General features: G+C 44.5%; 1 protein-coding gene across 1 annotated transcript in view; it reads right to left on the bottom strand.

The window, feature by feature from the left end:
• NFATC2 (nuclear factor of activated T cells 2) overlaps positions 1-25618 on the bottom strand; it is a 90527-nt gene that overhangs the window by 9598 nt on the left and 55311 nt on the right. Inside the window, exons 7-9 of the mRNA XM_075721359.1 lie at positions 22973-23028; positions 21936-22062; positions 19682-20377 (exon numbers count right to left, since the gene is read on the bottom strand). Coding sequence (XP_075577474.1) covers positions 19682-20377; positions 21936-22062; positions 22973-23028 — 879 coding nt within the window. The remainder of the gene's footprint in view (positions 1-19681; positions 20378-21935; positions 22063-22972; positions 23029-25618) is intronic.

The raw sequence follows: 25618 nt of genomic DNA, 5'->3' as shown, positions 1-25618 counted from the left end.
TGGATGGGAGAAAGCTATTTTTTACAGGAAATAATTGGGGGGTAGGAACCAAAGAACAGTTACAGCATGTTCAGGATTAGCTGAAAGTAACAAGAATAGGCAATGCTGCTGCTTTTTATATTTCTGTCACAAAGGAACTACTAGAACAAATATTTAATTGAGGGGAAACAAAGCATTTAACAAATATTTAATTAAGGGGAAACAAACCATATTACCCTTCCCTTCAGGCAGTTTTGCAGGGGATGAACAGTCAATAATGTAATCTATTTTCCTCCCTTGAGCACTAGTGCTTATGTCTATTAATCCACAAAACTATTTACTGGCTCTAATTCTCTGGCATCTTATCTTCTGCTGTGTCTTAACTTTGCAAGCATCCCTGCTGAAGGGCTTGTGGATTCTTGCAGAACCCAGGCCTCTCCAGCAAACCAGGCTTCCCTCCGAACATGTCTGAACTGAATTTTAAGCCTGGTTCTCAGGAGAAAACAGCCCGCAGAAATCACTGTCCCAAGGTAACAGGGAAGATGCACAAGTGGCCTACGAACAATTCTGCCAGACAAACCAAGCTCTCCTCTGGAACAAGCATGCAAATAACCTTCTGCTTGCAATTACTCTGCTTTCACAAACAACTTCGGAACAGTGACTGCAAAGAAGGCATATGTTTCTTATGTGCCTTATTTTAAAGAGGATTATGGTCAGTAGGCACACTGTAGTGAAAAACACTGAGCAGGGGAACACATGAAATCACTTTTGCATACAGATTATTTTTCTATCATGACTCCATAACCTTCAGCAAATGAATGTTTAGGGCCAGATTCTTCCCCCCTTTGCATTAGGCACTGAATGGTGAGCGCTGTTTTAGGAGCCCTGGTATCAGGACCTGCCTCTGCAGGTGACAGAAAGTGATAGGCACCGCTAGAGAGGTCTGTGGGTCTTGGCAATGGGAGTCCAGGACAGCTGAGCGCCTAACTTTGGGGCTATAATTATGAGTCCCAAGTTAGCTGGAAAGAATCCAGACCATTAAATATTTAAGTAGTTATTGACAGAGTGTTACAATTCACATATAACAATGTCAAGGAGGTGCCACATGCAAGATACTGCGGGTCTGCCCACATCCATCTGTTTGCTTTTATTTTGCGCTTTGTAAGTCCTCTGAGGCAGGAATTGCTATTTTTCCTTTGGAGTCAACACAGCATCTGCCACAATGGAGTTCTCATCCATGCGGGGGTTTCTAACATAAAATAATGCAATAATAAAAATACTACGCAATACTATGGAGTATATGTATAAATCAGAGACCACTATGAACCAAGAGGGAGAGCTAATTATGAGACACCTATAACTACAAAAAGGAGTGCAAAAGACTATGGGGAGCAGATACTGTAAGTGACTTTGTATCTCACCTCAAGAAGGCCAGCAACCTCTGACAGTAAATAGCTTGAGAGAATAAGAAAAATGTATATGCACCATCCAAAGACTTAAAACTTTCAATTTGACTCAATGGCACAAACGATAAGACTTTTGTTCTCAGTATGAAAATGAAAGAAAAGAAAAGAAAAGGGGGGATATAAATTACCAGAAACAGATCTGAGCTCCTCGATGTCCAATAGCTGTGGAGGTGACTATCTTTAGCTGAAGCGCAGCTGGCGCTACTGAGGTTGGGCAATTCCCAACCTCACCACACTAGCAATAACCTACATTTGTTCAGAAATTAGCCCTCAATTATTTGCAGACCTCCCATCCCAATTCCAGATCAAGATGTAGGAGCAACCACCCAAAGAGACTGCCCCAGGGAATCCTTCCCAGGATTTAATGATGAGCCGTCCCAAATTTTCTAACTGTGAGGTCTGAGAGCTGTGTGTATCCCCATGCAACCCAGGCAGGAAGCAAAACACTATGCTCCTTGCAGCGTCTCAGGGGCATGCTGCAAGTACCTAGCAAGACCATCCTAATCACTCCCAAGTTCTCATCAGCTGTATGACAACATTCTCCTTTGTACGTGAGTTTGCACAGCCAGCTCACGAGCTCTGCATCTGTAGCTCATACTGAACCTATTAGTTTGTATTTAACCATCCATTGCTACGCTTCCTGGGTGAATTCCAACCAAACAACAAAGGCTTTGGAACCACATCGCGATAAAACACCCTCTTGCCTAAAATAAAGATAAAACTTGCTTACGTTTGATATGATCTCATCTGACTACAGAACACATTCAGAAGCAATTGGCAGGCCGTCCCCTCGGCTAGGAACGCGGATTGAATGGGAATACTGTTTGTCCTGCAGTTGGGGAACTAGCCACAGACAGCTGGAAGACACAGCAGTAGCAAAGTTGAAGGCCAAGATCACCATAACTCTTTCTGAGTGGTCTTGGAAGGAGAGTGACTGCCAACAACGAAATGCCCCAGCTAAAACACACAGCATAAAACCATATGAAGCCACTGGATATCTTCTGCAAAGTCAGATTTTTTAAAGGTATTTTGGTAGCTAACTCTCAACTAAATCACTGTGGATTAGACATCTAGCCACTTTTAAAAAAAATCAAATACACAAAGAGACAAGCATGCATCTCTTCTCAGGATCTGGCTTAGACCGTACCCAACATCTCCCTGACAGATGAGATGGAACAAGTGTTGGGGAACACCAACAGAGGATTGCCTACGATAGGAACTGGGGGATTGTCCTTTGGGATGCCAAGCAGAGATGGGAAGGTTTTTGTACTAGTAAGAGCTGACTCACTGGTGGGGAGGTAGTGCTGACTCCTTGCACGGTTCTTGCAGCATCATCACGAGGAAGGCTCACAGCATGTCTATGCAGCACCATGACGTGAATTGTCACCACCACGGAGTGATGCCGCACAGCGCTGCCACAATCTCTTCTCTAGGACATGGAAACAGCTTTGATGGCTGACTACCACCAGCTGCTGTGCTTTGCCCCAGGCTCGACAGGAGCAGTCATGGTGGGGAGAAACGCAGCTGAAGCAACAGGATGTCTGTCCTTCCTAACCCATGCTCCCCCATAACTTGTGAGGCTTGGAGACTTGGCTGCGGGCTGTAGCACGTGCTGTAGAGCCTGTCCCAGCCAGCTTCAGCTCCCGCGGTGTTCCTCGGCACTGCAGGACTGCCTGGCAGTGAGTGTGGGTGTAACACTTCAACCCACACAGGAATTGCCTGCTGGACACAGCACGCTGGGATCAGCAGCAGCAAAACAGGCAGGTGCCTTGTAAAGGGGAGGGAATATTCTAGGTACTACAAAAATGCAGTATCAAGAGACCTAAAAATGAAAGTAATTTACTGATGGGAAAAGATAAACTATTCAAGAGGCTGGGCCCTTTTCAGCCAAGAAGTTAAAACGTGCTCCAGTTTAAGTGGGTGGTTAAGCCATGGCGACTTCAGAGCATGCTCATGCTACAGTGGGTGCTGGGAGAGGGCAGAAGGAGCGTTGCAGAGCTGAGAACTCCCCCATTTTGTGCTGACAACAGCAACCAGTGTCCTTGGGAGAGCCCCATCAAGCAGAGATCGGTTACGTCTCATGGCCAAGCCAGGAGCCAACATCCCTGTGGGGTCTGTCAGCACAGAGGGTGGGGAGGGAGCGCGCTCTGCCCCAGCTGTGCCACAGGTCACACAGTGGGGCTTTCCTCTCAGGGGGTCCCCTCGACATGACTGTAATCAACACTAAAAAGAATAGTGCAGTTAATATTTGGGCTGCAAGTCGCCACTGTTAATAGCGACAGCCAGCAGAATCTCCAGAGAGGGTTTGGTCACTGCTGACCCTGGCTGAGATCTGAAGGATGATAAGGATAGGGAAGGCTGCAGCCTTTCAGCCACAAAGGCAGAGGCAAGTTTTATGGTTCAAGAGGGTGACAATCACCAGTGGGCACTCCCCACCTTCTCACCACTTGTGCCAGGTGCCCCAGAAACATCAGTCGCATCCCCCTTGCACCCGCTTGTGCAAGGCACTCAGCCTAGCCCTGCCGCTGCGTGGGGGCAGCATCAGAAGGGGGGCAGAGAGCAACATGAGGGTGCCTGGTTTGGTTTGGGCTTTTCTTTTTTTTTTTTCTTGATTCAGAAATGTCATCTGCATCCAGCTGTTAGTATTTTGGAAATCTGCTGGGTTTTGTTTTCCTCCTGTGATTCAGCACAGCTGATGCTCCAGCTGCAAATGCCTCAGCAGCCAGTGAGCTCGCTTAAAGCAACTATACATGAAAGCCCATGTCCTGGCCAGCACTTCCTCTGCCGGGAGCACCCTGGGACTCCTCTTGGGTCCTGGGGGCAGCCTCCTCATTGCTCTAATGGGAACAGTGCTTGACTTCATCACATCCACACCAGATGAGAGTGTGGTAATCAGGAACTGCACAAATAGGTATCTACATCAAATGATGTGGCAAAGAAAATACTTTAGTTGCAGCCAACAGCATCCTGACTCCAACTTCTGCTCCTTCTGAAAGCATGGCAATGATTAAACCTTGAACTGTAGCATAATAAATACACTGTAAATCGATAAACTTCCAAAACACTATGCCATTGCTATCCACTTTCGGGTTTTCTGCTTTTTTGCAGAGTTTGTTTTTTAAAATCCCACATTGTCATGAGTATAATCTATGTTATTTATAAAAAGACTGTGATTCAGCAACAGGGCAGGTTATACACAAACGAGGGTAATGCCTTTACCCCTGCACCTTTTCCTTCCAGTATGCTTCTCCCACGCCCATTCCAGTTGCCCGCTCTCTCTCGAGGCCCCCATAATCCCCCCTTCTTTCCCCCTCTCCCAGAGCAGAGACCCCTGCTAGAGGTGGAGAACGGCTGGATCCAGAGTGCCTTGAAAGGGCAGGAGAGACTGCAGCATGTTACGAGGAGGTGGGGGCTTGCTGAGACTTATTTTCAAGGAACAAACTTTTAATGGGGTGCTGGTTATACACGTGAAAACATGGTGATTAAATAAAATTAAGGGACAGGGCTTTATTACTTAAATAATTCTTCCGTTTGACAGCTGAATCCCAAGTCCCCCATTTTTATCCACACAACCCTAATTCTATGCTCAGTTACTCAGTGACATGGACGAAATCATCCATTACTGAATAGTCAGGTAAATACAAACCACCACTAAATGTAGCCTGATCATGTAACCGGCCTTTGCATGTCTTTCCCCTCCTGAGCACTGATGGAAACAATGTTGGGTGATTAATAACCCCTACTGATTATATTTACCAAGTAAGCTACAGAAGAAGGTATAAGCGATACAAAAGCGTATTTGCTGCCGCAGTGGGGTGCTGGGGTTGCTTCCCTGGCAGGGGCAGGATGGTCCCGTGAGGCAGCGATGCGGTGCAGGGCTGTGCTCCTGTGACCCAGCCTCTGCATGCCCAAAGCTCTGGGGGGAAAGGGGGAGGTAAAATCCTCTTTAGAGAATCCCTAACTCCTGCAGATGATAAGCACATTGTAGCTGAAGTTAAACAAAGAAGAAAAGAAAATATATAGTGTAGGCTGCTTGTAAGGTCACCAAAACAGTGGAGAAGGGATTACTTCAATTTCCCTTTTACCTGGAAAGAAAAATAAACTGAAAAAACAAAATAACCCCACCACCTCTTTAAAGGGTTGGAAAAAACCTGTCTGAGAAGGGAGATAGTTGAAAACGCCTCGTTGAACTCGTGCTGTTTTCCATCCCCCATAAGCAGGCTTTAGTGTGTCTTTTACCACGGCTGGCCTGGATGCAGGCATTTCACAGCGCGGGAGAGGCGGGGCGAGGAGCAAGAGGACTTGAAGTTTGCTGTGCTGTCCAGAAGATGAAAACACTAGTGCTGTTTATAGAGGGAAACCCAATTCGTCAGCCCAAATGAATTCCTGTGCTAATCCATGCAGGCTTCATGTTTTCCACCAGCCCCAGCCACTGTAAAGACTATCTTTAGGAGGCACAGTGTGTTTGGAAAGGAGCAGCTGGAAAGAGGGGACGTTTATGCCAGCTTGGAAGGCTTTCTGGTATGGAAAAAGAGGAATGCTCTCTTGGGTCTCCCCACAAAATTAAAGCATCTTCATCCAGAGCAAAACGATGCCAAGCACAACAAACAAAAGCGGCTTTCCCCAACTCTCCTGGGCAGCCTCACTCCAGGGTTCACAATGGTTTCCATAGAACTTGTTTTGCTATCATAACAAATTCGATCTATCCAGGCGTGATGGCGCGCACTGTTTTCTAAAGACAAGAAAATTAATTTCCTCGCTTATTTGTCTGCCAAAGCATTTTTGTCTAGGTGCCACAGACAGGGACTCCCCAGATAACTAGTGCATCTGCCTGTCAGCCGAATGCAGCGCACGTCTTGAAAAGAAAAATCCTCGAGAGGTTTTGGTCTGTGAGGCACAATGTGAGCTACCTTTACTGCAGAGGCTGGGGGAGAGGCTGCCCTCGGCTAATCACTCTCGTTCCTCGGCCTCTGATCCTCCCAAGCTGAGCTAGCCCCAGCGCAGCGTGCCTGAGTGCGGCAACACGGGCTTCCTGTAATAAACCAGCCATCAACTGCGAGCACCTCTCGTCGCATACACGGGAGGAAATGAGTGTCTTGTTATACTGACCACAATCTGTTGAAATGCTAGTAAATATTACACTCTAACTGTGATTAAGGGCTAGATTATTTGCACGGCCAGGGTACGCTCCCCAAGAACAAGAGCTGCACTGGAATGTCACACGCAGAGAGGTTTCTTCCAGCCTTTCTGCAGAGACACTCGCTCTCAGCAGTGGTTTTTGAAAAGCAGAGATGTTTTTCTGCATGACAGAAAAAGTTGGAGGAGCATTTAATGCTGCATCTAAACCAAGACCATTACCAGAACAGCCTGAATTTTTGGAAAGTCTTAATCTTGATCTAAAACTTGCACTAGTTTTGAAGATGGGAAGAGCTATGAAATGTAATCAAGTATAAAACAAAGGTTCACAGATATTAATTTCTAAAACAGACATAATAATAGTTTTGTGCGCTTTTTCTTTTAATAATAGCCTTATAGGCTATTTATACTGAAGAAAAATTTGTATTAAAATCAATGGCATTTTTTTAAAAAGGAAACATATCTGAAAACAGAGTAGAAGTTATTTGAAGACACGAAGATGCAGGATAACCTCAGGAGAAGAGCTCTCATGTAACCCAGCCTACCTAAGCTGAAAATCTCACCCTAGGGTTTGCCTGCTGGAAATTAGTATCTTGGGATGCTTTCCAAGGAAGAAGACAGCACCCCACTCAAAGGAAATGAACATGTGTGAAGAAGAAACCAGACAAGAAAAAATTAAATGTAATTTTAAGGAAAAAACACAAAACACAATGTAATTAAAAATACAGCTGCTAAAAGTCCTCCTCTGATTTGCCTCAGTTCTGGTTTAAACCAAGCCAGTTTGCTCACTGGACCTGTCCAATGCCTAGAGGGGCCAGTGTTTGCAGACTACTTCCAGCCTTTGCAAACACCAATTTGTATAAAATAATTACTTCATATCCAGTGACTTGAACTGGGGGAGTTCCCCAAGTCTTAAGGACAGCTTCCTAGGTTGGTGACCATTTACCTACAGAAATGCTGGGCCTTATTTCTAAGCGGCTTTGGCAGACCCGTGAAACACGTGATTAAAGCACAGGTATGGCAGCACCCTGTGTGCCCCCAGCAGTGCCCCTTCTCCTGGAAAGCAGCAGCCGAAGGCATTGCCTGCGGGCGAGCTGGATGCACCACAACTACACGGAGCGTCCGAGGGCAGGTGCTTTTCAAAGTCAGGACCTTCACAGACACTTTCAGAGAACAGCCGTGCAGCCTCCTGGTAAGAATCGGAAACCCAAAAGTGGCTGATGAAGACCCAGCACAAGCACCAGGAGGTATTTGACCATAAAGGGAATGCAATGTCTGGTGCATCATCCAGCTTTCTCTGGCCTTGTGGCTACGGAGTCTCCTGGAAGTGAGCTCTTACAAAATAACTGACACTGTGTTGCTCATAATGACAGATATTTAACCCAGGGAGGTTCAACTGTCACAATACTTTCACCATTGACTCCCATACTTCTGAAGTGGTTCTCCCTTCATTTAGTCATTCTCACTCTTTCCAAAGAAACTTAGAAACCACCTAAATAAACCAGCACTGATTGAGACATTGCAAATGTCATAAGAGTCATTCATGTGTCTCACTATTTGTCCTACATTTGACTCGATTCATTCATGGATGATGAAGTCATTCATCATTAAGAAACCAAACCAAACCACACCACAATTTGGGAATCTTTGACTAGACTCCCCTGGCAGAGATGATCAGAGGGAATGATTGCAAACTCACACTCCTCTAATTTACTGCTGCTTTCACCCTGGCCCAGATTATTCTTTGCGCGCTAAAAGCGAAGGTTCAGAGTCCTTGCACAAAGGCAGAGCAAGTCAACACCTAAGCATTGAAAAAGGACTAAACTATGCTGTCACTTTGCTGTGATGTCATCCAAGTATTTCTGCAGGGCCTCAAGGTTTTCTGGTCATGCAGTGCACACTGCTGTGGCGCACAAACAGGTCACCGCACTGCCAGCATCCTCCCACCACCCGTGAGTTAAAGCGTGCCCAAATGCACACTTACAAATATCTTAAAGACGGGTGTCAGGAGGATGGGGCCAGACTCTTTTCAGTGGTGCCCAGCGACAGGATAAGGGGCAACGGGCACAAACTGAAGCACAGGAAGTTCCGTCTGAATATGAGGAAAAACTTCTTTACTTTGAGAGTGACAGAGCACTGGAACAGGCTGCCCAGAGAGGTTGTAGAGCCTCCTCTGGAGATACTCAAAACCCACCTGGACACGATCCTGCACAATCTGCTCTAGGTGAACTGGCTTTAGCAGGGGGGTTGGACTAGATGATCTGAGGAGGTCCCTTCCAACCCCAACCATTCTATGATTCGTGGAAGCAAGGGACAGTCTGCTTTGACCTTTACTTCCACACCTGACTATTATCCATGTGGAAAAATTCTCCCACAGATGCAAACCTATCACTCACTTCAACATCCACAGGCAAAAGTCAATAATACTTTTCTCACTAAATCTAGTTCAACTACAATTACCCTCTAAAGAAATCGTGTTTGTTCAGCTGAGGGCAGAGTTTACCCTGTGTTTTGGAGTGCAAAGTTTCCAAATTAAAAACCCACAAAAGGACACAGCTTGATTAAAATGGGAACTGCGTGGATTAGTAGAACCTGCAGGAAGATGGAGAGTATTAGACCAGTTTCTCACTGAGTGAATTAGTGTTGCTCTGCTGAGTCACATGGGCATCACTGTTGAAGCCCTTTGATCCTCACTGGTTTTACTCTAGTTAACAGTAGCTGAAGATTTAACTCTTTTATACCCAACACTGCTTAAATCCAACTCAAGACCAAGTTTTCAAAGTCTCCGTTACCAGACCATTAGTCATGCGAATACAGAGACCAGATTTTTAATTGCCAAACAGACTGTAGTATTTCTAGCAGATGCGCACCTAAACTGGAGCATATGAATGTTTGCGAAGTTGGGAGTACCTGGATTTAGGGGTTTTGTGCAGACCCCTTTTAGAGAGAGGATCCATCTGTGAAATTCACAGCTGGATGTATGCCCAGATTTCGGTGCTTGCAAAATTGAAGAATGGGGACTCAGAGTGATGATTTAGACACAACTGCATTGCTTATACATTTTAAGTTGGCTTTTACCTTCCTCTGGTTTCTTCTTGGTAAACACAGAAGAAGTTGTATTACAGAATGAGAAACAGTGTGAAAGCCAGCAGCTCATTGAAAATTCAAACTAGGAGCTAATATGCTGGGAAGGGAGTTTTGTGGTCTTCAAGTATTTGCTCTTCCTCCCCTATCTCTGCCTCTCCTGCTGGCACGACTACAGATGTGCTGCTTGTTTTTCAAATCAGAGAAGTAGGAATGACCTATTAGGTCATCTAGTACTTCTCGTAGCCAGTGCAGGATTGTCATCTTCTACGTTTGTCCAGTCTGCTTTCAAAATCCGTCTAAAAACATACTGCATCCAAATTAGAGCACAGAAGTCTCTTGGAACTGGTGAGTAAGCAGCATTATAAAATGACCGGGGAATGTAAGGCCATACCAGCTTCTGCTGGGCAGAAAAGTAGCTCTCACTACTTAAGAGTTCTCATAAGAAAACTAACTTTGATGGGAATTCAGATGATTCATCCTTAAGTTTTTATTTAAAAATGGCCAGGGATTTAGAAATAATAATATTTCATAAGAAACAAAGTATGAAAAGCAGGTGGAAGAAAAATGGATTTTAAATTAATCATGTATAGGTCTTCATTCTTGTGAGAGAAAAGATCTATGCAGACAAAAAGTCCCCCATCAACTACCCATGCTGCCTGGCAGGATGTGACCTTCACTGGAAAAGTTCTGCTTGTGCGAATAATGCGGAGGATCCAGCCATTTTTCTATAGTAGAAGACTTTGTAACTGGCTTTCAGTTTGCACCATAAACAGACCGTATATCTTTAAGATGGTTATTCTTGCCAGGCATTTTATTTCACAATAGTTAAAGAAATGTGCAGATGTTGTCCAAACTTTTCAAAGCAGCAGGGCTCTTTGCAGCTGCTTGCAAGATTTCAGAAGTGCAGCTCGAAAATGGCTCAAGCTGCCTTTTCGCTAGCCATCGCAGGAGGAGCTGAATCCTCCCATGTATTATATTGCACTTTAAGAGAAGAAAAGACACCTACCCTTTTCCCACCTTTGCACATTCTTAACATTAACACAATTTGTAGCAAATTAAACTGTGAAAAGCAGCAATGCCAAACCCAGGCATTCAGGGTTCATGACTCAGGCCTCTAATAATCATGAGATTGGTTTTAAAATCATGCAATCAAGCCCCCGCCCCCAAAGTTGCATCATTTTTGTCTGCCCAGATTTTGAAAGACCAAAACACCAAGGCTCATATTTTTAATGTTTTGGTTTTTCTTGGGTCAGCCTTGAAAAGATAGCTAAGAAAAAAAATAACTCTCGTATTTTGCTGCAGTCACCTGCACAGGGACTTTTAAATCACTATAAATATTCCAAGACTCACAACGAAATTGCAAAGAATTAGCAAAAGCTTTGAGCTGCCATGTGGATATAAGCCATTTCACTGGTTATACTTATTCAATTACATCATGCTAATTTTAAAGGGGAGGTAACAGGATAAACTGTGAGGACAAATACCTACCTAGTTGTCAGGGAGGGTACAACTCCCCTCAGCAAAGCATCTTTCTAATAAATTAATCTGGCCCATTGCATCACCTTTGCTGGAAGTTACTAACACTAGGATTCATTTTGAGGTGGTCAACATACAAAGCAAGCAGGCTGAGCTTGCGCAATTACTGCCCGTGTGAAAATCCCTTATATTACATAGGCTGTAGCTACCCCTACAAGTTTAGCCAGCTTAGCAGCGCTGGCATCGCTGGTGAAACCCTTCTTCCAATGCAGACACAGTCATCCCAGTACAAAAGCCTTTCAGTGAAACAGCTGGTGGTGGTTCCCTGACTTGGCATAAGCTGTGCTGATTCCAGTGTTTTTACACCAACAGAGCTGTGTCTATACAAGGGCTTTTACCATAATAGCTGTGTTAGCAAAATAAAAAAAAAAAAATCAACCACCTTAACCAGCATAGTTACATGGTAAGCTGCCTAAGTGTAAAACAAGCCTTGCTAAAGGTTTCCAGAGAGCGCTTCTCTGGTTCAGTGCAAAATGGTGAATTTAGCTCTAGAAGGAGTTAACCCCCTTTCCTGCTTTGCACAGTTTTGTTATAAGCCATTTCCTATCCGCACATTTCTTGCTTCTCATCTCCAAAGCCCTATTTTTAAAAAATGTTGTCAAAACAGTTATGATTTTGACTGAACTGAAAGAATTTCTACGTAAAACACCCAGCGTCACCCCGCGCTGGCAGGAAGACCACTGATTCATTTTCCTTACATCCTGTACTAGCTCATACGACAGCTTTGCTCTGTCTCCAGACCTTGCCCTCAGAAATGCGGGTGTTTCTAACAGACACACCTGTTCTCAGTGACAGGTAGCGTATTACTTGCCAGCAATCAATCGTTCACTTCTGGAAAGCAGGTAGTATTCTTTGCTACACACAGTATGAAATGAGTGAGTCCGGTGGAGAGATAAGAAAAGGAGAGAGTAGCTCTGCCAACCCCTCCCTTTAGTGCAACACGTGTTTGAACAACCTACGGCACAGCCAGCGCTGCCCCAGCTCCTGCACACCCAGGTGGCAGCTTCACGTGCCTTTGGTACCCGCACGTCTGTGCAAGTGATGCAGCCGGGGGCACCTGGGCAAGTTACGCTTTTACCAGCGACTTTTTGTATCACCTGGGGCAAGTCACTTAAAAGCTCTGTGCCCCGCTTCGCCCATCTGTAAGAGCTGGGGAAAAAGCTTTTCTGCTTCTTTCTGCAGTGGAATTAATTTAATTCATTACCATTTCTCTGCACTGGATGAATAATGTCACTGGACTGAAAACTGTTATTGTTGTTATCCCTTTAAACTGAAAGTGGATTGAAGGAATAAAAGTAAATGTATGGTCTATTTTGGCAGATGGCTTCCAACAGATGGGTGTCTATGGTCTTCTTTATAAGAGCTGTCTGCTGTCTGTGATTCAGACCGTCTAAGGAATGCCATGAGCGTGGAGTAAATGGACAGCAAGTCTGGGAAAGGACTTTATTGTGGTTTAGAAGCTTTCAATTCCCAACTGCATGAACAAGTTCTTTTTTTCAAGTAACTCTTTGCCAGTATTTCAAAACTATCATTGAAAATTGCTTGATGCCTTCCGAAAACTGAGCACTTTCTGCTGATAACAGTCCACTGGTTTAGCCTTCAAACGGTGGCATGCCTTCCACCAGCAAATCGCTAGAATTGGGGTTTATTGTCTTGGTGCATCAGTTCGTGGTGGGACCCTGCCCATCGAGGCATGGAGCGAGCATTCACGTACCCATCCTGCAGTGTCAGTTCTTGGCAGTGGTGCCCGTGGTCTCCTAATGGAGTCTGCATGTTCCTTTGAACAGGAAACGCTTTGTAACACAACTTGCCTGCGGGCACTTACTGCACCAATTAAAGATTCCTGAGCTCGAGAACAAAGAGGTGCCAGTGGAACTATGGTTTTAATCACTTGATTTATTTTCTTCCTTCCTCCACTGCTGATTTTGGATGTATGGGTTCTTCTTTTTCTCACTTTGTCTTGTTTTGCATGTTTTTAGGCAGCAGGACAGCCGCTCAGAAAGACTGCTGGGGAAAGAGCAGTCTTGAAAAGGGGCTGGATTTGTCTGAATTTTTGAGTAGCAAATTGTTTCTAGAGGTGAAGAACAGCAGCAGATGCTCGCCTGCCATAACAATACAAATACCTAGTTCTTATTCAGGTATGCAGCTTTTTTGTCTGAGAATCCATGTGCGTTTTAGTAACATGAATGAATTAAATGCTTAACTGTACTAGAGGAAAGGGTAACGAGATACTTTTTAATAATGGCAAACTGAGGTACAGGGAGGTTAAATACTTTGCTGAAAGGCCAGGCTCAGGCACAAGCCAGAAGAACTTCCTCCTGATACACTGGTCTTTCTACTTCCTGCCAACAGACTACAGGTTTTTGGGAGCAGAACCACCTTTTTGTTCTCTTTTCTTATTGCCTCTGGAAAAGCAAGATTCTTGCATATTCCTTACAGCATCTTTCCCTGAAGGGGGCCTACAAGAAAGCTGGAGAGAGACTTTTTACAAGGGCATGTAGTGATAGGACAAGGGGTGATGAGTTTAAACTGAAAGAGGGCAAATTTAGGTTAGCTATAAGGAAGAAATGCTTCACTCTGAGGGTGGTGAGGCACTGGAACAGGTTGCCCAGCAAAGTTGTGGATGCCCCATCCCTGGCAGAGTTCAAGGCCAGTTTGGATGGGGCTTTGAGCAACCTGGTCTAATGGAAGGTGTCCCTGCAGGCAGGAACTAGATGATCTTTAAGGTAGCTTCCAACTCAAACCATTCTATGATTCTATGATATGACTGGAGCACTCAGATCCTAACGTCACACAAACCCACAACAGCAGCGATCCAAAAATAAAGCGCGTAGTGTACCCACGGAGTGCTGTAAGGTCCCCCAACAGAGAACAGAAAATCTGGAATAAAGTGAGTCAGAGCTTCAAGAATGAGTCTGATGAATACATAGATTTGCTAGAGTGTTTGAGCGAAATGTTTTGGAGAACAGACATGCTTCACTCTTAGTCAAACTCTGCCTGAGCAGAAATGACCACACCTTCTATGAAAAGTAGTTCTAATTAAAAACAGAGCATGGCTTTTTCTTGATGCAAATTGTTGCGCTAACCGAACCACAGCCCATTTGCAACATTCAAATACACTGCTGTCTAAAATGCCTGGAACAGGAACATTTATCCCTCTGCCCTGTATCGCTATTGTACTCTGTGCACAGACACATGACGAAAACAACTACAAACCAAACTAAAATGTGCCCCTAAAGCCACCATCTTCTGTGCTTTCTGGGGATGAAATCAATCCAGTGTTAAGAGAGAAAAGCAGCTTCTCTACAGCCAGGCAGGCGGCTGGACTCCTGGCCCCTGCTAGTGTGGCTCCACTGCTCTAATGCACAGAGGGCTTAAAAGTCCCTTCACCGTGCAGCTGAGGTTCCCCCGGCACAGGGAAATCCCCAGCTGGCAGCAAGCTGACACAGCTGGCTTCGTGCCACCCCTTCCTCCATCTGCTGTGCAGGGGCTGGGGAGGGTGAGCAGGATGCTCACGTGCTAGCACCCGAGCCAAAGCCCTAAGGACCACGCTGGCTGTGAGGGGGGGCCCCGTGTCCTGCCTTCCCTCCTGGCTGTACTGACCCTCTCCTTTCATCCGCACATGCACGCCGGTCTCCCTGAGGAGCACGCAGGACCAGCGTGGATGCAGAACGGGCTGCTGTGCGCTGCAGGGAGGGCAGCAAGAGACCAAAACCAGCAGGAAAGAACTCAGTCCCTGACTGCCGCTTACTCAGGGCTGACACAGTAGGTTTGTTTCTTGGGTCCCCAGGAGACCTGGGGTTTCCTGGAGGTACACCCTCCTAAGGCTTGCGCCTCACAGCTACCGGCCTAGGGAGAAAAAAGCTGGTCAGAAAAGAAAGGTTCTTCCTGAAGGTGGAGGAAAGAAGGGATTTGAATTTCATTTCATGCCACCGTCGGGGCAGACTGTGGATTTTTGTGTTGAATGAAAGAACACAAAAAGAAAATGTAGGGACCTAACACACTCTGAATGGTCTTGGATGAGACCCATGGTTAGGGCCATGGTTACTGCGGTGGGGAGCAAAACTGCACAAATTAACACATTGCTCGTAGCGAAGGTGATCGAAAGTGCTGGGTGATTTGCAAGCACCACATTGCACACCCTGCGGATCCATTTTCTGAAGAATATCTGCTGTGTCTGAAATTTTCTGTGAGATACATGAGTTCACTATAAAACATCTCTGCTGATCGGCAGTCTGATAAACCACTACCCAAGCATCCGCCTTGCTTTTCTCCTCCTCATTAAAGATTACTGGTGCACCAAAAATAATTTAGAGCTGCTGTAACAAGCAGACAGTTCTGAGTGTCAGATGTGGTTAGATAGTTACTATTTGAATAATGACAATAATTTTTCTTTGTAAAGGAAAAAGCACACAACATGACAGCTGAACCAAAAAGAAGAACTAAATCTAAGGCAGGCAAGTTGATAACATTCAAGACAAGAGCTACACGTCCATTATTTGTATATGGAAAGAGCCTAACACCATACTTGACACTCAATCTCTACAAGGCACTTCTAGATCGTGTCGCGTCTGAGTGCTTTAGAGTCTGTGATGCATTTATCCTCCTATTGCTCTTGTCACACGATCCTCGTATCTCTGTGTCACAGATGGGGAACTGTGGCACATGGCAGCTGAGCGGCTTCCCCAGGGCTACGCAGGAAACCTCTGGCTCTGCAGCATGAGCATGGGCAGTCCCGGGCACGACCAGTGCCCCAGGCCCTGCGTCACCCTCTTTCTTGATCCTGCCCCACCAAGGGATTTTGGATGGTGCTGCAAATAACTATTTTTTTTAACTGGGTTTGCGATTTAAATAGCTAATCTGATTGCTTTGAAGGTCCTGGAAGAACTGAGTTCTATTTGTCAACATATTTCTGTGGTTGTTTGTGTAACTTTTACCATTGGTGGTTTTGGTTATGAACAATATTAAGACGAGACCTTGGCTGAAACATGCTGAGCACTCTCTCATCCTATGGCTTTCACTTGCATTTGAAGCTAATCACTCCTTGCCAGCATTAGCCTGGACACCAGGTGGGTCCTGAAGGATCTCCCAACCATTGTTTATCTTCATTCCCAAAGTATTTCCAACAGTAATGAATCTCTGAGGCAGAGGTGTGTAACAAAGGTTTCTCTGACAATTTTTCATGAATAGTCCCTTCCTCTGGGGATTCATCTTTACACTGTTTGATATGAAAAAGTTACGGATATATATTTTTTTTGACAGAGAAATATGGAGGTATATGGAGGAATATATATATGAAGGTATACATATGTGTGGCGATGTCTAACCTGCATCAGTCTCCCTAATGGCTGCATTTCCAAATCCAATCGATAGGACTTGTTAGCTAGAGCCTTCCTTCCAGTAACCATGTGTTTGGTAATTCTGTCTGGCAGGGGAAAGCTGAGAAGTTGCTCTGAGATAGCACCAGTAAGAGGAGAATAGGGGCAAATGTCTCCTTCCAAAAAAGCACATGGCAGGTCTCTACATCTGCAGTACGGTCAGAAATGAGCTACAGACATGCTAAAGTTACCATTAAGGTAGCCAGGATGGATGGTATCAGTTGTGCAGCTACCGCACAAAGAGGTCCTCGCACATGGCAAAACCTACCTGAGAAGATATGTGAATACTTGCCACAACCTGCCTTAAGGTCCGTGCTATTTTGGCTACACTGCTGGTGCTATGCAGCCTCAAGAGCTTACAGCTTTGTAAGCTATGGTCACACATTTGACTGTAATCCTCCTGTGGAGGTGGAACCAGCTCTTATCTTTACAAGGCAAAGAGAGGTTAAGTGTGCCAAGTCCCCAGTATTACGTGCCCTGTGGAGCAGTGAAGGCTCTGAGCACAGAACAAACCATGGTCTCAGGAAGAAGGACAAATACTTCTTTTTCACAGCAGGGAAGAAAGATAAGAAAATAATGAAGGGTCCTGCCAGCCATGGCAGCAGAAAGCTGGAAGAGGTAAAGAGAAACAGCAATTGTGTTAGCTATGAGATGTTCTTCTGTGGTCACTTCCAGGAGAGCTCAAAGACAGCATACCCACTCTGAGAGACAGCAGCTTCAGGAATGAGGAACCAACAGAGCGGGGCTTGTCCCAGGTCACTCGAGAAGTTCGTGGCAAAGCTCAGAATAGAAGCAAAGTCCAGAACACCAAGGCTGCGTGTTAACCACGAAGGCAGAGGACAAGAGTTGACGAGAGGAGGTCACAAGCGTCGAAAGGGACGAAAGCTGGACTGTCAGCAGAAATATGGAGAAAGAAGAACAAAGAAGAGGGAGGAGGAAGATGGGGGAAGGGAAGAAGAGCGAAGGGAACCGAGACACCGAAACAGTGATTGCCTAAGAGTCTGTGCATCAGCAGCAGTGCAGCACACTCACGCCAAGCCTGGCTGGGGAACCATCATCTCAGTATCTATCCGTGAAAAATCACAGCAAGACCTAACAGCTCACTTTGTCTCAGAAGAGCTTTCTGGATAAAAGGGATTTGAGGGTAAAGCCTCCATAATCCTTTGGGTTTGCCTTCTTTTAATACTATAAAGCACAAAAATAAACTTTCTAGTCAGGAAAAATATGGCTTTTGTTATGTTCTGAGTCACTTTTCCCCAGCAGCAAACAAAGTGGCTTTTCAATTCAAGTCCTGAACATTTCAGAATTAAATGTTTTGCAAAGTCCTAAAGTAAATCATAATTCTCCAACTCACACTTCTAACTAATGTAAACTCACTGAGGTCAGTAAAGAGACTGCATGTGACCAATCTCACCTGGCCTGACTTGGGTGGCATACCTGATAAATTAATCTCTGGTTGAAATCAATTCAGGATGATCCAGTCAGCTAAGCAGAAGCCTGGAATTTCATTACTAAGTTGCTGCTATTCTGCCTAACGGCTCCTCCTAGCACAGAGGTATAGTTACATGTTACCGACCTGATTCAAAACCCAGTGAAATTAATTTTGTGGTCCATTTTGGGAGTTCATTTAAGTGGACTTTGGCTTGACTCTGAATTTGCTAGCTTTAACTTCAAGACTCTTTCTTTTTTATTCCTTGTACAAAGTTCATACCAAGTATTTTTAGAAACATGGAAGAATCTCTCAGCTTCTCATATTCAAAGTACCTTAAAACACAGTGTTCAATTTTACTATCAGAATGCTTATCTTGCTTTATCATGCCCCACTCCCTGAATGGGAAGTGGATTTTACTTAGCTTTTTTCTTGCAGATCCAGCAAATCTCCTAAATCAATTTCACTGTTAAAATCCAATTCAGCACTCCTCTTCAGACAAGGGGACCAGTAAAAACTCTCAAGATTTTACTGTGATGGCACCAAAGCTGTATCAACCACATTTCAAACACAGACTAACAGAGAAAACCATCCAAACTCTACTCTGCCCACAAAAGCAGCAATGAAGACTGTACATGACAGAGCCACAGAACACTCAGTACCTAAGTCAAAGAAAAGAAAGCCTTCATGGGCACAACTTCACAACTCTAGGTGAGTAACTGCAGGAAAAATCCCAGACTACTACAAAGCACATAACGGTGCACATTCACAAGATCAAACCATGCATGCAATTGCCTAGGCTGAGAGGACAGCAGCAGTGAATATATGTGAAAATCAGGTCTGTACTTCATGCATAAGAACACCCTATATTTGCAGCAATATATCAGCAACCTCACTCTGCTCCCACTAAAGTCAATGTCAGTTTTGCTGCTGGCCTTTACGATTGCAGTGTCCAGCCGCATTATTAACTTTGCATTGATTTCCTCTTGCAGGGAACATACTTTTAATAAAAGAACCAATCAACCAGATTGCCAATAGCTGTCTACCTAAGAATAAGCAGGATATGTTCAAAGAAAGCTTTACTCTAACTTATATTCATTCCTAAAGGCTAAATCTGCTAGGCTCACAACAAAGAAACAGCATTGTTTTACTTATCAATGTCCTACTGTTCATCTAGAACATCTGCAATAGTTTTGCCTGCAGCACTACCCCATTCATTACAGCCCTCGATAGACTGTTCAATGGGCTTTTTTTTGGTACAAAATGTACAAAAGCATTTTACAAAGTGGACTTTGCCCTGATATGAATAATAAAAAAATAATTTAAAAGTGCATTTTGTTTCAGATTCTCCATTTTCCAAACTAACCTTTGGCACATGGAAACAAAATGGCAACAGCTTGAAACCTGCCAGCTCACTCCATGGCACGAAGCAAGACAGAGGGTTTCTGCAGAACACTGCACTTTTTGCTCGGTTGCCAAAGTGCATTGCCATCTACCAAAAATGCAGTTGATGAAAGACCAAAATGCAGCATGATCAAACAGCAAATATCCACACCCACCAAAAGGAGGCCACGTTGGTTTTGTGCAGAGGAACAGGTGGGATTTGTAAGTCCTAAACTTCCTCCCTCCCTCTAACAAACCAACCCATACAAGAGAAGAGCGGTGCTTACCATCATCCAGATATGCTTGGTCCAGATTCTGTTCCTGTTTAATAGTGACTCCAGCTGGTAACACTTCTTTCTGGTCGCTAACCGGTGGTCCATTTTTTGCTGCTCGCTGGCCTGAGGCTGTCTGCTGCTGAATCACAGTAGGATATGAACTTGGACTTAACCTTTGTGCTTGACTGACCTGGGGCTGGCTGGATCTTGCAACATTGGACGTAAAATTTTCACAGCACATGATGTGCTGAAACTCTTGGTGACTTCCACACCTTAGCTGCTGGTTGGTTGGAGAATAGTGAATCACTGGAGAAGACTGCTGGTTGCCTGGAGAGTGGTGGAGCACCGCTGAAGTCTGGCCTGGAGAACCAGCGTGCACCAGCACTGACCTATGGGCATCTGAAATAGCAACCGGTGTACCCATCAAATTGGACTGCTGGTAGCCCAGTTGGCTTGGGCTAAGGCTCTTGCTTCTTTGGTATATTACAGCGGCCGGATTCTGCTGATGGTATCGAGAATCAGGAGAAGAAAGGCTTGAGCGCAACTGCTGGCAAGGAGCCATAGTGGCCACAAGACAGGAAGGGGATTCGGTGACCATTGTATGCTGTGAATAGTAAGGCTGTGTTACTGTTCCCAGACCACTGTGTACTGTATTGCAGATTAAGGCTGGATCATAGTCATCAATGGGCTCTGTTTTGATTGATGGTACTAGAATAAAGCATGCAAAGGACATTATTCGTAACAAGCTGATGGGTAACAGACAGGTTTTCCTTGAAGTAATAAGAGATTTAAGCTGTTTACAAGATTGGATGTGCAAGCTCATATCTCACATGCATTAAGTTTAATAAATCATGTCTATGCAATCATCGCAGAGTTTCTCTTGAAAGCACTCTATACTAAGACGTTCTTTAAAATCTTTAATGATCTATTTAACCACAACTTTCTGAAAATCGAAAAAATCAATACTTTAGCTCATTCTGGAACACAAGCAAAATAAGAAGCCATAGATAGGTGTTTCTTGTAGTACTTCCATCTCAAAGGAAGACCGAGTAACTAGAAATCATATGACATATACAACTTCTCTTTTTCTGTCAAACATTTAACTAGTAACCAAAGGCACAGTTGAACTATTTTAGGGCTTTCTTTTTAGTTCCTTTGCTACATGGAACTTCCCCAGTACTGAGAGCTGAAGATCTTTCTGACACCACCATTTAAAAGACCATGATTTTAGTGAGAGTTGTGCGAATCTTGGTGTGCATAAATGATGGTCCTCTACAGATGAATTCTCACATTTCTAACGCCTTTTTTGTCAAATTTTCCCCAAAACTCAGTACAGAAATACCATACAATGGAAACCATATAACGGTCATGCAACTGGGTTATTTTTTGGAAGTATAAGGTTTCCTCCTCTGAAGCGCTCTGTTTTAGGGCTCATATTAAGATAGTATTGTGCTTCTCACTAGTATTCCATAACAGAACCATTTAGCAACTATACGAAACCTTCACACTGGTTCCTATACAGTTCACAAATTCATGGAGAGGACCAGAGATTTTCAGCCTGGAGGAGACTGAAATAAGAATCAGAATGAATGTTTGCCCATCCTTAGAAACCAGTCAAATGAAGACATCATTTTGAAGCTTGCAAAAAATCTGGTACTGTTATTTTATGCTCTCTGGTTTCCACAAACACAATACTCTGATTTTCTCACAATATTTTTCTCCCAGCCAAAGCTGAGAAATTCTGGGAATGTCATTAGTAATCCTATTGCATTTATTGTGACATGGCTCACCAATTCCCAAGAGGAAGAACATCAGAAAAGCATTTATATTTTTCTCAACCAGCCTCATTCTGAAGAACATATATTGCTCATCTGCTTCCATACCAAGCCCTTGTTACTTTCCCAGATCTGATGTTATCTTACTGTCGTACATGTCAGCTGGGGAAGGCAATGCTCATGGTTTTTACAGGGTCACATCGTGTCAGACTGAGTCTGCTCCCACTGAGGCTGTTGGCAAACTTCCACCAAGTGAATGGGGCAGCATCAGCCCATTGCCAAGATAACTGTCCCCTTAAATTTATGGGAAATTCCTGACCATAAATCGCATGCATCCTTTAAACCAAACAGTTGTTGAGTGCTTAGCTGCACTCAGCTGAACTAAATTATAAAATTTAGATCCTCAAATAATGGCAAGAAAATGACATAGCAGAAAATAAAATCTTGCTTATGAGAATTAGGCAACACTTTGCTCTGTCCTTGAGAATTACCTGGGTGATAGGTAAAATGCTGGGGTTGGCTTCTTTTTCTTTTCCCATTGATGACGTAAAAATTCACCTTCACAGCTGTGCGAATGTGCTTGTTACGGTACTCTGGTACTTCTACAAAAAGCATGCTCTGAAACAACGAAAGGTGACAATACAGAATTAGTAACTGGGGCTGACCGCATATTCTTGGGCACATCTCCCCTGTTACATGTCCAGGCAAAAAGGAAGAGAAATCTTCCTATTCACCCCTATAAAAAAGGGTATGAAAAGAAGAAAGGAAAAAAAGGGCAGATAGTGAAAGACTAGAAGATTTTTGGTACTAGGAAGCTGGTTTCTATATACTGTATTCTCTCTGGTACCTGATGTTGTCCTGAACTTGGAGAAAGACCTCTCAGCTACAAATAAAATACAGAGAATGGTGGTAAATGCGGCAGCACTGTTAATCACACCGTGCTTGACAAACAAGTAGGTATTGCAGAATTCCCTCTTTTTGTTAGAATAAACTTGATTATTCTATAGGCTTTTTACTTACACACAGCCGGATCCCGCTTCCATGGAAATTAACAGTGAGTCTCCCGTTCTCTTCCGCAAGGGCAGGCATCGCCCATGGCAATGCAAGTGCTAGCTCCTAAATGCACTGAACGACTACAGTAAGGTCCCATTAAGCAAAGTGAACAAAGAGGCTCATTCCCTTGAAAGACCAATGTTCATTTTAAATACTATAGTACAAATCCTGTCCTGCAAAGTACAGAACACCCAAGACTTCCACACAAGCAAAGGAAGTCAGGACTGGGCTGATACAATAGAGTCTTCTGCAAGAACACAAAATCTAGCAGTTATTCAATTTGCTGTGGGTTACTGCTAAATGAATAGTTTCTTTTTGCAACACATTTACTGCTGAAGCATTTGACATTTGTTCATCGCAGCAGTAAGATAGCTGCTCTTTCTGCTTTTGAGACGCTCTTTGAAAACTATCCCTTGAATACAACTTGCTGTCTGAGAAGCCCAAGGAGAGGACATCCAATGTTTTGCATACTTACAGGCTGGCTCTTATCTTTGTCCACGGTTGCCTCCATTTCCCAGATCTGCTGCCCATCTAGAAGAATACCACAATATTAACCTCACTGTATTTTTTTTTTAAATCATAAAGCTTGACTTAAAAAAAGGACACAAATTAAGGGCATCAAGTTAGTAAAGCTCTCAAAATGGACTTAATTTCAAGCACCTTCCCGGTCCTAACCAAAAGCAACAGCGTTTAATTTAAACACATCATTGAACACTTCTCTCGCCAGGAAAAGGCTTACATACATATTAAAATTAAATGTTTATGTAGAAATTAGCCAAACTGAGGAATGAAATATTTAGCACAGGTGCAACATCTGCTTTTTACCAGACTTGATTTCAGCCAGCTTGACTGATGGAGGGCATCAGAAGGTCAGATAACTTGTTAATGGTCCCATTTGGTCAGCAGCTCAGCAAACTTTCTGCTATTTTAAGCTAAGATCACATGGCTCCCCACCAGTGTGGTAAGTGATGGAATGGGCGAGGAGGTGGAGGAAGGACTAGCTAAAAATCCTGATCTCATATAGGGTGCACGGAGATGGAAGCAAGCAAACTGAGCCACTTCAGGGCTGATTTTTAGAGGTGCTGCACAGTGAAACTGGCAGATGCTCTGAATTCTCACGGGAGCGTAGGTTTTTCTAGAAGTAGTTCAACAGGGACAGATTCTTACCGTAACTGGGAAACCAGCTATATAGGGTGCTTGATTTCTGTTATGCATGCCCTCTTACTATTTATACTCGTTTCTTATATGTGCAACATGAAACCTCAGCACATGATATCTAGCAATACCTCTCCTCTGATCGAGGAACAAGCCCAACACCTCTGACAGCAGATCCGCACCTCTGCACTGCCACCACTGCAGGCTGTGAGGGAGAGTCACCGGCAGTCTGCCTAAAGTTACTATAAAGCACCAAATATTCACCGCACTCAGTGTAAATGCACCTCATTGCATGTGCAAGTCTCTACCTCTGAACCACTGGAAGTCCTTCTGCTCTTAATTACAGCCACACAGCTCGTCTCCATTCTGAGTTACACAAAATTGTATCTACAGAGGAAAATAAAATTTGATCCCCTTGTATGGAATACCATCAAAGTAACCCCCATGCTATAAGAGTACATCAGCAGTGACAGTACACAGACTGGGTGCTTCATGTGGCTACAAATATTTCTTAAATCTACTGTCACCCACACTTCCCAGAAACATCTTTTAGCAATGTCTTCCTTATTACCTTTTTTTTTTTTTTAGATTTTAATCTCTACCCCTTTGATTTTTATATTCTGCTGAGCCTTTTAGCCAAGCAATTTGCAGAAGAAAAATACTGATGGGAAAAAAAATTGCCTCATACCTTTCTGAAAGCGTGATTTTAAAATGAATAGGGGACACATATCCAAACGAACCGACGTGACTTGAAATACTGCAGCCGCAAGGCTGGTGTTTGCTTTAGAGAGGGGGAGGCAGCTGCCGGGCACGTTTCTGTGGGGGTTCCCCAGGCTGCACGCCCAGGTCTGGGCAGGACAGGGGTGGAAGTCTCCTAAAAACAGTCCTTCTCACAGGACTTTTTATTTTTCCCAATTCTTGGAAATTCTGCAAGAGCTGCTTTTGTCCTCTGTTATTTAAGTACTTCTGCTTCTGGCAAAAAGGGAAATGAAAGAGTATTTTTAAATGCATTTTACATTTTCTCTGTTGTTTTCCTCTTTGTTCTCCGCTCCGCGCAGACAATGAGCTGACAGATGTGCCGGCTCTCCCGGCAGCCTCTCCCCGAGAGGGACCCGAGCTGCTGCTGGAGGGCCCTGCCTGCCCCAGCCCCGCGTCCTTTCGGCCGGGGGCCCCCGCCAGCACGCCCGCTGCACCAGGCAGGACCTCGCCTCCCCCAGCACCCTGCACCCCGGACACCTCAGCTACGTTTCGGCCCCTAAACACGCATGTTGGTAGACAGCCGGCTGAACATGAGCCAGCAGTGTGCCCAGGTGGCCAAGAAGGCCAACAGCATCCTGGCTTGTGTCAGGAACAGTGTGGCCAGCAGGAGCAGGGAGGTGATTGTCCCCCTGTACTCAGCGCTGGTGAGGCCACACCTCAAATACTGTGTCCAGTTTTGGGCCCCTCAGTGCAAGAAAGACATTGAGGTGCTGGAGCGTGTCCAGAGAAGGGCAACAAAGCTGGTGAAGGGTCTAGAGCACAGGCCTTATGAGGAGCGGCTGAGGGAGCTGGGGTTGTTTAGTGTGGAGAAGAGGAGGCTGAGGGGAGACCTTATCGCTCTCTACAACTACCTGAAAGGAGGGTGTAGTGAGGTGGGTGTTGGTCTCTTCTCCCAAGTAGCTAGCGATAGGACAAGAGGAAATGGGCTCAAGCTGCACCAGGGGAGGTTTGGATTGGAAATTAGGAAAAATTTCTTTACGGAAAGGGTGGTCAAGAATTGGAACAGGCTGCCCAGAGAGGTGGTGGAGTCCCCATCCCTGGAAGTGTTCAAAAAACGGGCAGAGGTGGCACTTGGGGACATGGTTTAGTCCAGTCTACCCTTGATTGGCTTAGAGTAGACTTGGTAGTGTAGGTTAATGGTTGGACTGGATGATCTTAAAGGTCTTTTCCAACCTAAACAATTCTATGATTCTATGAGGGAGAGAAG

This window comes from Pelecanus crispus, chromosome 14 (assembly GCF_030463565.1).
Source record: "Pelecanus crispus isolate bPelCri1 chromosome 14, bPelCri1.pri, whole genome shotgun sequence".
NCBI lineage: Eukaryota > Metazoa > Chordata > Aves > Pelecaniformes > Pelecanidae > Pelecanus > Pelecanus crispus.
The sequence above is the reverse complement of the archived record's forward strand: the minus strand, read 5'-3'. Positions and strand labels throughout refer to the sequence as shown.